Raw genomic sequence first — 12203 nt, 5'->3', positions numbered from 1 at the left:
GCCAACCACTTGACCCGGTTCACGAGAAATTTCTGTTCTCCAAGGCTTGAGCCTGCAAGCTGGGCCTCCCACCTCTGGACGTTAGGCCCTATGATAGGCAGCACCTATGGGTTGTGCCCATACTCCCATACCTCCCTGTCCTTCCTCCTCCCATACCATACGGTGGTGGTTACTGGTTGCTGAGTGGAAGTTAGCTTATGAATGCATGCAAGTACATGGGGGCCTTGTGCAGGAATGTTCTTGTCCTTAAACATCAGGCTGGCAGACTGCATCTAATAAAAACAAATTTAGGTTTTCTTTTCGGCTTTGTGTTTTAGTATATTTTCAGCAGAGCTTTGAACAAGTTTTGCTGCTTTATGTAAGCAGATGAGTCACTGCAGTGGCATAGTGGTTGCTGCACTTGGCTGCTCGCCTGAAAGATGGCAAGTTCAAACCCAGTCTCGGTGGTCTCGTTTCGATAGTGGCACAGTAATAATTAATAATAATTCTTGGGGCTTCACGTGAAGGACTCTAATGAAAATTTGGACTACCTGGGTTTCCCTAAATGTGCATCTGAATCTGATCACATGGACTTCCAGTATTTTGCCTCCATTGAATGGGGGCACAAGTGCTAGAGGCCCATTACAGTGGACAATAAAGATCCACATGTGGTTGAAATCACTCCACTACAACGTGTCATAGCTTGAGTTGTTTTAGTCGATTGAATCCCACAAACCAGCCAACAATTTAAAGCCAATTGTGTGAGACCATCTGTATTTACATCTAAATGTTTTCTTGCAACAGGGATGTCATTAAAGTAATTTAACGTAGTGTGATATTCTTCTTCCGGCACGGGAACTTCTTGTCTGGGAGTTAACTGTTTCTGCTGTATTTTTTCAGGGCTCGGTGATAATCAAGGGGCTCGAGGAGATCACGGTGCCCAACCGCGAATAGGTGTTCTTCATCCTCCAAAAGGGTGCAGCAAAGCGTAAGACTGCTGCTACACTTCTCAATGAAACGTCATCGCGCAGCCACACAGTATTCTTGGTCACAGTTCACATCCGCGAGACAACGGAAGATGGCGAGGATGTAGTAAAAACTGGAAAACTCAACCTCGTGAGTAATGGTGTGACCTACTTTAACACAACACACGCAAAGCATTCTCACATGTGCTGTTTACTTAGTTCCTTTGTTTGCTATGCTATGTTGACTCTAAATATTCTAAATTTGGCCTCTAAGATCTCTGCAGTTAACTCTCCACTCTAATTAGTTCAAATTGTCTGTGCAGCTATTGCATTTTTATTGTCCATTTGATCATCTCAGTATAACAGTAGCATAGTTCCTTCTTGCCTATCTTTTGTATCGGTTTATTCCTGCTCAAGCCTGTATTGATTCGTTTTTCATACCATTTCACACCTTGATCTTGCGGGGAGTGAGAACATAGGCCGATCAGGTGCCATTGAGAGGTGAGCACGTGAAGCAGGCAAGATTCTTGTTCTTCAGACACTTGTGGAGTACGTACCTCTGGTAATCGAAACGGCACGTTTTGTTGTGTTCTGTAGGCTTAATAAGCGTTTTATCTGTTTTTATCAGTTTTGATGGTATTATGATGCTATGGGTAAAGTTTTGAGTGCACTTCTCAACCACATTTTGATGAGGGCTCAAAATAATTCTGTCTACTCTATGATGTGCTTCCAACTGCGTTGTGGTTCTGGAAAGTAACATACTAGAATTTATTTTCAGAGTTTATATAAGTTTAAAGTTCATAATTTTAAGTGTATTTAATAGATAAAGGGTGCTGATAGTCCTGCATATTTTTTAGGAATGCAACCAGGATTTCTCTGTGCACAAATGCATGAATAACTATACCAAGATATTTCTCGCAGTACCAGTGTCTCAGTTTTCTATGCGTTTACTCCGCACTATCCCGGTTTACTTGTTGTACCTTCAGCCCTTGCATGCACTTTATCACTTGTCAAGTATGCAAGTTTTGACGTTCAAGGTCTGGTGTCTCATTGCCATTTGCATGACTCTCGCAGGCAACATCAACCAGTCTCTCCTGACTCTGGGTCGCATCATAACGGCTCTTGTTGACAAGGCACCGCATGTTCCCTACAGGTATTTGTGGTCCATCATATTTCAATTTATACAGCCTTTGTTTGTGAATGATACCGCACACAACGTTGTGGGATTTTTTCAACTTGAGCTTTTTTGTAAAAATGTGATGCGATTGTATGAGCGTTATACACCAAGTATCTTGAAAACCACTTTAATTATCACAATTTCTGCTGTTTGCAAAACTGAGTAAAATCTGAAACAGCAGGCGCCGATATAGAAAACAGTGTTGGCTATAAAATCTGCACTGTGCTTCTTTAAGTGCAGACATATGTCATATGGTATCTGCAATCGTCAAAACTTCAATTTGGTTGAGAGGTAAACTATGCGTCATTTCTTTCTAGCTATTGGACCAGTCCTAGGACAGGAAATTAATGTTGAAATTTACAGAGAACTCTGCACTATGTACGTTGCCACTTTTTATAAAATATTTTTAGATTTTGATCGTAAGCTGATTGCCTTGTGTTTGACAAGGGCTGTTTCAAATGACACATTAAATATTTTATGCAAAAAAAGTGCAGTTAATTGCAGTTTAATTATGCATATTGCATAAAATATGCCCATCACACAAATAGTAATAAGTACTGATCCTGTGACATTAAATGAAAATTGCTTGGCAACAATGTAGCTATACTTCCAGCTTGTGCAATGAACTAGAATTGTTGTGCTGTCGTGAATATTAAGTATAGTATGGCTAGAAAAGCCTGAAATTATGTAATTTTAGATGGTTGCATTTCAGTCAAAACCTTAAAACATTAAGTTACTTCTTATTTTCAATTGTCCTAGTTGATTGCATAGATTAACGTTCCAGGAAGAAGCATTGGAAGTTTCAGTAAAATATATTGGATAATTCAGAACTTATGGCTTTTGACGCAATAAGAAATAACTAAAAATGTTGTTTTGAGAAAAAATAAGATAAATATTTTGCACACAATGTATATTCATGATAGGAACATAGTGGGACTCCAAAAGCTGCCAGGTTAATAGCTGGGACCTTCCCTAGCTGTCTCGAGCTATGGCCCGAAATTCAAGGTGGCAGCAGAAGATCCGCTAAGAATAAAGAGAGCACACCCATGCTTTTAGTTAAATGCTTCATTAAATACGCATGGATTCATGGCTTTCGTTTGCCCTCATTGGGCGAGTGAAAACTGTGAATAAAAAACAGTGAAAGTTGCGGGGGGGGGGGGGGGGGAGGTATGGAGCAGATGCCGCATATTTAAAATCTCCTGATGAAGGGAGAGGAGGGGGGCTTACAGCATTTTCACAGCATTCACAGCAATCTGTGAATTTTCAATGCCCTTAATATACATTGATCGCTTATTTTCCTTTTTCTTTGCAGAGAAAGCAAGCTGACTCGGCTCTTGCAAGACTCTCTTGGTGGCCGCACAAAGACTTCCATCATTGCGACAATCTCACCCGACATGACTAATCTGGATGAGACGCTGAGCACCTTGGACTACGCTCACCGTGCCAAGAACATCACCAATCGTCCGGAGGTCAATCAAAAGATGACCAAGCAGGCACTCATAAAGGCAAGGCTGGCCTTACTGTACTTTTAGATGTAATCTATCGAATAATTCTCATTTCTCTGTGGTGCTTACTTTGGCTAATGGGTCTTTTTTTAGTACCTTACGTTTTGTTTGCTTGTTTCTTCAGCTTCACAATATCCATCAATGGGGTTAACTGCTCAATTCCTGATCAACATTTTTATCTTGACAACTTCACATGTATTTGTACACGTGAAGGCAAGATAACTGCTATTTATTAAGGACCACAGACTAGATCCCAAGAGAAGGCAAGTGGGTTAGGTTGGTAGATAAGATTAGGAAGTTAGCGGGTATAAAATGGCAGCAGCAAGCATAGGACTAAGTTGACTGGCGGAACATGTGAGAGGAACTTTGCCTTGCAGTGGGCATAGTCAGGTTGATGATGATTATTCTTGTAAACCCCGATACTGAGTTTATTCTGTTACTTGAAGAGGAAAGGGGGGGGGGGGGCTTTTTAGTTAGCATTGATCCATACTAACAATTCCATGTTTATGTACCTGACTTGTGAAAAAAATGTAAGCAAATGGTGCACTTAAAACCATCACAAAGCCTTGCTTTGACATAACATTGCATTTGTTTTAAGCATGCTTTTCGTTTATATTCACCATGAATCAACTTGCTCGATTCTGACTCCTTTATTTGTGAAGCAACTTGTGTGTAAGCAATGAGTGGTGTATTGTTCTTTAATTGCAAAATGACCTGCGTTTCTTTTTCTCGGTGCTTAGAATGCACTGCAATTCACTTCTGCTTTACTGTGACAGAAGTACACAGAGGAGATACAGCGTCCCCAAAGGGACCTGGCAGCAACCAGAGACAGGAATAGAATTTTCGTGGACCAGGAGCACTATAGGTAAGCATCCTTTTTAAGTGAAGGTGGGTCATCTAGAGGCCTTTTCCTGTCTGTTTCGTCTGTAATGGTTTAGTGATGCTTTGGTATTCAGCGAACCAGGGAACTGTGTCAAATTGTTTGTCACTTAACAGTTACTGGGGGTGAAAGCTCTGTAATTACGTTCTAGCAACTTGAGAAGCCCTCTTTTTTTCATGCTAGATCCTTGGAACCTTTTTTTTTACACAATGCCCACATGATGCACAATGAGCTTGAAAAGATAGCAAAAAATTCGTAAACGAGGGGTTTGTTTTTATCTCATCAAGCTTGTATTCGAGATTCCTTGAAGGTCAACTGCGGCGACTTTTTGACCATGTCAACGTAATGGTGCTTTTATGTTCCTCAGATGCTCTTGTCGTGGGCCTGATAGCAAAAATACTTGGCAAAGTTAGAATAATTTTAAATAAGCAAAATAGTGCAACACTGAAACCCGACCGCAGTAGTATCTTCATGCCTTGCTTTGACATAACATTGCATTTGTTTTAAGCATGCTTTTCGTTTATATTCACCATGAATCAACTTGCTCGATTCTGACTCCTTTATTTGTGAAGCAACTTGTGTGTAAGCAATGAGTGGTGTATTGTTCTTTAATTGCAAAATGACCTGCGTTTCTTTTTCTCGGTGCTTAAAATGCACTGCAATTCACTTCTGCTTTACTGTGACAGAAGTACACAGAGGAGATACAGCGTCCCCAAAGTGACCTGGCAGCAACCAGAGACAGGAATAGAATTTTCGTGGACCAGGAGCACTATAGGTAAGCATCCTTTTTAAGTGAAGGTGGGTCATCTAGAGGCCTTTTCCTGTCTGTTTCGTCTGTAATGGTTTAGTGATGCTTTGGTATTCAGCGAACCAGGGAACTGTGTCAAATTGTTTGTCACTTAACAGTTACTGGGGGTGAAAGCTCTGTAATTACGTTCTAGCAACTTGAGAAGCCCTCTTTTTTTCATGCTAGATCCTTGGAACCTTTTTTTTTACACAATGCCCACATGATGCACAATGAGCTTGAAAAGATAGCAAAAAATTCGTAAACGAGGGGTTTGTTTTTATCTCGTCAAGCTTGTATTCGAGATTCCTTGAAGGTCAACTGCGGCGACTTTTTGACCATGTCAACGTAATGGTGCTTTTATGTTCCTCAGATGCTCTTGTCGTGGGCCTGATAGCAAAAATACTTGGCAAAGTTAGAATAATTTTAAATAAGCAAAATAGTGCAACACTGAAACCCGACCGCAGTAGTATCTTCATGTGATGTAAGCGTTGGTAAAAACCATGCAAACCGGAAATCGTGCAAAGCAAGCTGGTCTCGCCAGCGCGCAGTGGCCAATAGCAGATGCTCAGGGGAAAGGCGACTCCATCCCAACAGCCGCACTATGTCTGTTACTGACTGTGCTATGTGCACAAGCTCCTCAGATCTGTCGAAAAATAACAGCTGAGATTTGGACGCATGTGAAGGCCAAGTAAACTCGACGGAGAGGAATGGCGATTGCTGGTTGTGGATTCCACTGTCAGATGGCGCCACCTGTCCAGGCCGCTCAAGTTTGTGGGGCTGTGATTGGTAAAATGCTATTGCTGAAAAGTTTGCGGACTAACTGAAGCTTCTCAATATATCTATAGGAAGAATGCATATGTCATAGCTGAGTTTAAAATTGTGCTGGCAGGGCTGAGGGAAATTAATTTAGGCCAAGTATACACCCGCTTTCGCAGGACGTGCTGGGCCCGATCAGGGTGCGCCCTGTATCCATTATAAAAAGGGTTTCCATACGGTTATGTGCTCGCTTAGAACGCTACCGTAATGTTCACGCATTTGACCCTCTTCTGCCGGTACGGCATCAAGTTTCTGTGAAGTGGGTCGGCACTGCTAGCTAAAACAATATATAATATCGAGACGATGGGTAATTGTAACCTTTGAGTGTTTAATGAATGTTCGGGTAATTATACGGGGAATCCTTTACAATCACAACGCAACCCGACCTTCCACCCATCGCTAGCAGGCCACTCACCCGATCATTCCCTTGTGCACAGCGGACGATGTAGTGGCGCCTCAGTTCTGTCGCTTTGATGTAAGCGCTGGGACACACACTCGCAATGTGGCCAGTAGTTTGTTGGAAGCCAGTTGAGACAGGCTAGGTAATCTTTAAAATTCATTTGTGAAAAATTTGCATATCTCTTCAGCCTGAGTTGGAGACGAATGATGAAAACCTGCAAATGAATGTACTCAGCGAATTTCACTGATATCTAGTACTGATATTTGGAAACTCCAGGTGCTTGTTAGACAGTCCTGCATTCTGACCAATTATGGCTAGCAAACATTGCCTTTAAGATATTTTACTTTTGTTTTAAAGCGTGAGTTCTCATCTGAGTTTTCAGAACCTTGTGACATTGCCTCTAATATTGCCTCGTGTGATGTTCCATGAAAAGAATGAGTACGTATTTTTAATGTTGCAGAACATACACGTGGTACGCGCAAAACCACGACTGGCTCCCGGCGAGGGATTTTGTTCCTCGCACTTCTTTGTTCTTGGGATGCTCTCTCTTGGGTGGTTTTGGCTGCTTACGGCAGAAATGCTTTTTTTTCCCCCGGGTGCGACACTCTTAGAACACCCACGTTGTTGCATTCTTCTGTGCCCACGTGCCCAAGTGTCACCAAGGCTTGAGTGCACATGGTCTGAGCTACTTTTCCATAGTGGGGCACTGTTTTAAGAACGATAGTCATTCTTGGGGACCTTCGACGAAAAAGAAATTTTGGTCTGTCTGTCTGTCTGTCTGTCTGTCTGTAAATTTGTCTGTTTGTCCACCCTAATCGATTCTTCAAACAGCATTAAACGGCCAACCCCAACCACAGCGCCCACCAATATTGCTCAAGGTTTAGCGTTCATTGTTGTGCGATTGTCAATTAAAAAGCCATTATTGCGCATATCGGTGGCACCATAACAACGTGTTGATGTTTTGTATGTCTGCCTTTATACTAAAGAAGGCGCACACAAGTAATTCTAAGGACTGTAGCATTTGTCGCGCTGTGCTGACAGTGCAATACGATGTTGAAAAAGGTAAGTGTTTCCAACGCTTTGCTACGACGACATGGTGGCGGCACCTGCCCGTCGCTTTGCGTTCTACACCTTATCACCTCAGAGATTGCGCGAATCTTTCTCCGCGGGTGTGCACGCCTTTGTTTTCGAAGATAACTGCCAGATGGCGCTTGTGTCTAATGTGCTTCGATGCGCTCATTCGTCTCCGCTACACGCTCGAGGCGCTCTAACGCAGCGCCTTCAGAATACAATTCTCCAGTTTTCTCGCGCAGAACATAGAGAAAACATTTTGTCCATTCTCTTCAGGCACAAGACTATCGTCTTTCTACGACATTTGCAATAAAACGTGCATATTCGGGCCAATTTTTTTCTTACGATTTCAGGCCGGTAGTTTAAAGTGATGCTAAAATTTATTGTAATTATTGATGCTTTTTTTCATCATACATGTTGTAGCATTTACAATTCAATTTCTGCATTACCAGACACTAAGCTACAAATTGCATCAAGATGTCTTAAACAAAAATTTCAGTCTGGGGTCATTTAGTGAGCACTGCTTTTTCTGGATATTACAAGAGGCTTTAGTTCAAGTCAGTGAACCTTCCCAGTGACATGCGAGGCTAGACAATGAAAATTACTATCATGGGACATGCTTTTTCTTTTCTTCTGTGAATATATGCACTAGCTATCATTGAACAAAATGCTTTATGAAGATTGTTGCCTGCTCATGCACACTTTATATGTATTAAATTCGTGTGCGTGTGCAACTTCAGTTGTTTGAGAAACCATGCTTTTATTTATAAGACTTCACATGCATCTTGCATACAATAGCAGCTTTAAGAACCTTTCGTACCATCACTTCTTGTGAAGTTCTTTCTTGCTGGCTGTGCTCAGATAAAAACATCAGTGCATGTCTGCCAACCCTCTCTAATTCTGCACACACAAATATATATATATATACATATATATATATATATATATATATATATATATATATATATATATATATATATATCAGAGTTTCCAGGACCAGAAAACCACGTTTGGTTTCCAGAAAAAAAAAAATTTGCCGTCTCGTCTTGAAAAAAATTTGGAAGGGTCCACTAAGCTGTAACTGTTACTTCAGATTTCGTGAAAATGATATTTCGATGAGATCCCACAAAATAACTGTTGTAACTGTAGGTCTGAATAGTTTAGGCCACATACTGAGAATAGTTTTATTTTAAATAAAGAGTTATTATTTTTGAGCGCTGTTCTTTCAACTGAGAAAATTGCGAATTTCAGATTTTCTTTCTCCCTACATATAAATGTCAGACTTTCCAAAAATTTCTAGAGCACTGCCACGTGTTAGGTGAACGAATTTGCAGAACGTGATTGCTGAGAGTGACGTCAAACGTTAGCAGAAAATTTCACTGAGAACATGTCTCAGAAAATGCAATATTTTAAAGTCCATTAATAAAAAAAAAGGCATTTTTGATTTTCTATCAACTCTTCAAATGGCATCGAGCGAGCTCGATGCCACGGTCACTCAGTTTGCATCACTTTTAATATTTTTCGTGCTTTGTAACTCCGTTCTCACAAAAGTAATGCAACATGTTTTTACAAATTGAGTTAGAGCATCTGCTTGGATTCAATTCTGAAGAAAACCGAAGATGGCTCTTTTTCCTATTATTGGTCTTCAAGATATTGCATCATAAAAGACATGTCCTCAGTTAAACGCTTCTGCTAACATTTGACCTCACTGCTGACCCGCAGGTCGCGGGTTTCGAATCCCGGCTGCGGCGGCTGCATTTCCGGTGGAGGCGGAAATGTTGTAGGTCTGTGTGCTCAGGTTTGGGTGCACGTTAAAGAACCCCAGGTGGTCGAAATTCCAGGAGCCCTCCACTATGGCGTCTCTTGTAATCATATGGTGGTTATGAGACGTTGATCCCCACATATCAATCAATCATCAACATTTGACCCCACTCTCAGCAATCACGTTCTGCAAATTTGTTCTCACACTTTGCAGTGCTCTTGAAATTTTTGGAAAGTCTGACATTTATGTGTGCGGTGGAAAAAAAATTTTTTAAAATTTAAGCAATATTAGTCTGTGTGCCGATTTCCGGATTTTTTTTTGCTTCTTAAAAAACAGCGCCCAAACTGCAAACTAATAAGGGTTTATCAAAAAAAACTATTCTTAGTATGTGGCGTAAACTTCTCAGACCTACAGTTAGTACAGCTACAACAGTTTTTTTTTTTTTTTGAGGTTTCATCGAAATGTCACTTACACCAAAACTGAATTAGTTGCAGCTTACTGAACACCTCTGAATTTTTTTAAGAAGGTTTAAAAAGGCAGAAAGTGGTTTCCTGGTCATGGGAATTCGGAAAACAAAACATATTTTCTGGCGAAAAAAGGTGGTCGGTGGACATGCACTGACGTTTTTATCTGAACATATCTGAACACAGCCTGCTTATTGTTTGAACAAGTTCATTATTGCTTACTATTACTGCTGCATCAGTTTTATATTTTGACACCGCACTTTTTATTTTTTACAAGAATGATGGAAGTGAGGCTGACCAGCCAATCACAAGACATCCTAGAAAAAGAAGCACAAGTAGAGTCCCTGAACGCAAAGATTTCCACCGTGAGTTCTATACGATTTCTTTCTTTCAATTTCTGTGTGTGCGTGTGTATGTGCACAGGAAGAAGTAATAGGGGCTTCGTATTTACCAAAGAACCTTGACTCACTTTTGGGGTGCTTTTTCTTCTCTCAGTCATTCGTGCAATCAAGTACACTTGTTGTTTCAAAGCTGGCAAACATGTTCTACTTATGCATACTATACTATGTTCTACAGCAATTGCAGATGGAAACTAAAAAAATATAGTGCCCAGTAATGCTCATACTTTTGTTTTTACCTCCTACAGTTTGGGTCACATTGATGTAATTTTGACTCTAACAGCAGTTCTAGTAGCACTTGTCATGCTAACCAAAGATGCCATTGCTGAATTCGTGAGTGCTGTACATAGTGCGATTGTGTTCGACATGGTTCATAATGGTGGCACATACTTGTCAAAATGGGCGACTCTCAATGTGCATGTCATTTAGAGAAACTGCTTTTGGGTATTCATTGGTGAATGCATGCTGTAAAAGAATATTTTCAAAGGTTGTTACTAGTCTCTCATAACTGTGGCTGTATCTTTTAAAATGGTCTACATTTCCTGAATAAATTAGGCTAAAAGTTCCTATGACAGCAGAACAAAATCGCTTGAGAATATGTGCTTGGTTCTTGCTCTGTAGATGACAGAACTTTTTGAGAGAACTAAGCAAGAAGTTGCAGAGACAACCGAGCAGCTGCAGGCAACAGCAGCTGAGCTCCACAGCACGAAGAGAATTTTGGATGCAACAGAGCAGGCAAGTCTCTTGAGCTTTTTAATCTCTGGGCCCAAGCTCTGCTCAACATTGGAGGTTGTACTGATAGTATCACCAGAAAAGTAGTTAAAGGTTGGCATGAACTTTAATTTTCTACACACAAGGTGGTCAGAGGTCCAAAGTAAGTTTGGTGCCTCTGGCTTGTTATTTTATATCTTAAAATGATGGCAACTGTGAGGAATGCTATTAACAGATTTTCCGAGGAAAGAAGTTTATTGGAGTACATTCAATGTAAATATCGCTAGGCACTTCAAATTGGCTCTGAATGAGTCCAGAATTTTTGAAGGACTCTTATTGTTCCTGAGGGCAAGTGTGATTTCATTTGCGCATGGGAAATGGTTTCAGATAATGAGTGATGCTTATTATATAAAATTAACCCGGCAGAGCAAAAGCTTGATGCTCAATACATTTGTCAGGAAAAACATTGTTAGTCGAACCCCTTTATGAGAGATTCTGATGTAAGAGGCAAATGAGTTTAGGAGACACCAGTGGGCCGACATTAGTGATAGAAGTGCTGCTCCAATTGTACCAACCTTCTCTAAAAAATAGTTGCTGCGCCATGGTGCTCGAAAATGCAATACTATTTGTTAGTAACTGCTCCAAACTTGCTCCAAAATGGCATTGGGGAAACTAAAAACAATTGAGTTAAACCATGCGATCATACAGCAAACCTAAATGAAAACAAGAGCCAGCTGTATACTGTCGTCTAGTATACATCTTGCATAGTAGCTGTATACTAAAATATTGACAATGCTACATGTAGTAGCATTTTTATATATATCTGATATACTAGTTATATATTTGTGCCTGCCTTACAAGCAGGCTATTTTGGTGAAATGCGTGCGAGACTTTCTTGTCATACTAGCCGCTAGTGTGACGACATTGATATGTTTTAGCACTTTCATCAGCTTTTATCTCATTTATGTCTTAAGAACAAGCAATTTAAAATTTTAAATGTTAGTTCATTTAACCTACTCGATTTTCGAAAAATTCAATGCTGGCTACTTTCGCAAAATATGAGAATAACATTTTGTGTTCAGACCATCCACCTGCCTAATTATGTTTATTGTAATATTCAGTGATTACTGTATGTGCAATATATTAGATAATAAATATGAATATTTGTAAGAGGCTTATTTGATGCATTAAACTCCAGGAGTCATTTGGAATATTTCGCGATCTCCTCCGAAAACACCAATAGCTGCTGCAGGCTAGAGTTTTGTCTGCTCCAAAGACAAGAAAGGGT

At 40.4% G+C, this 12203-nt stretch overlaps 1 protein-coding gene across 6 annotated transcripts in view; it reads left to right on the top strand.

Moving 5' to 3' along the window:
- The window catches only part of LOC119175840 (kinesin-like protein Klp61F), a 32320-nt gene that overhangs the window by 12713 nt on the left and 7404 nt on the right, over window positions 1-12203 (top strand). For 4 of the 6 annotated variants that reach the window (XR_012886636.1, XR_012886634.1, XR_012886635.1 and 1 more), the window contains 6 exons: window positions 880-1095; window positions 2019-2097; window positions 3434-3626; window positions 4403-4491; window positions 10084-10171; window positions 10826-10939. Coding sequence is in view for 1 of the 6 variants with exons in the window: in XM_075876275.1 (XP_075732390.1) it covers window positions 3516-3626; window positions 4403-4491; window positions 10084-10171; window positions 10826-10939 (402 nt within the window). In the remaining 5 variants the exon portion in view is untranslated. The remainder of the gene's footprint in view (window positions 1-879; window positions 1096-2018; window positions 2098-3433; window positions 3627-4402; window positions 4492-10083; window positions 10172-10825; window positions 10940-12203) is intronic. The other 2 variants (XR_012886637.1, XR_012886638.1) reach the window with 1 other exon arrangement.

This window comes from Rhipicephalus microplus, chromosome X (assembly GCF_043290135.1).
Source record: "Rhipicephalus microplus isolate Deutch F79 chromosome X, USDA_Rmic, whole genome shotgun sequence".
NCBI classification, from domain to species: domain Eukaryota; kingdom Metazoa; phylum Arthropoda; class Arachnida; order Ixodida; family Ixodidae; genus Rhipicephalus; species Rhipicephalus microplus.
The sequence above is the reverse complement of the archived record's forward strand: the minus strand, read 5'-3'. Positions and strand labels throughout refer to the sequence as shown.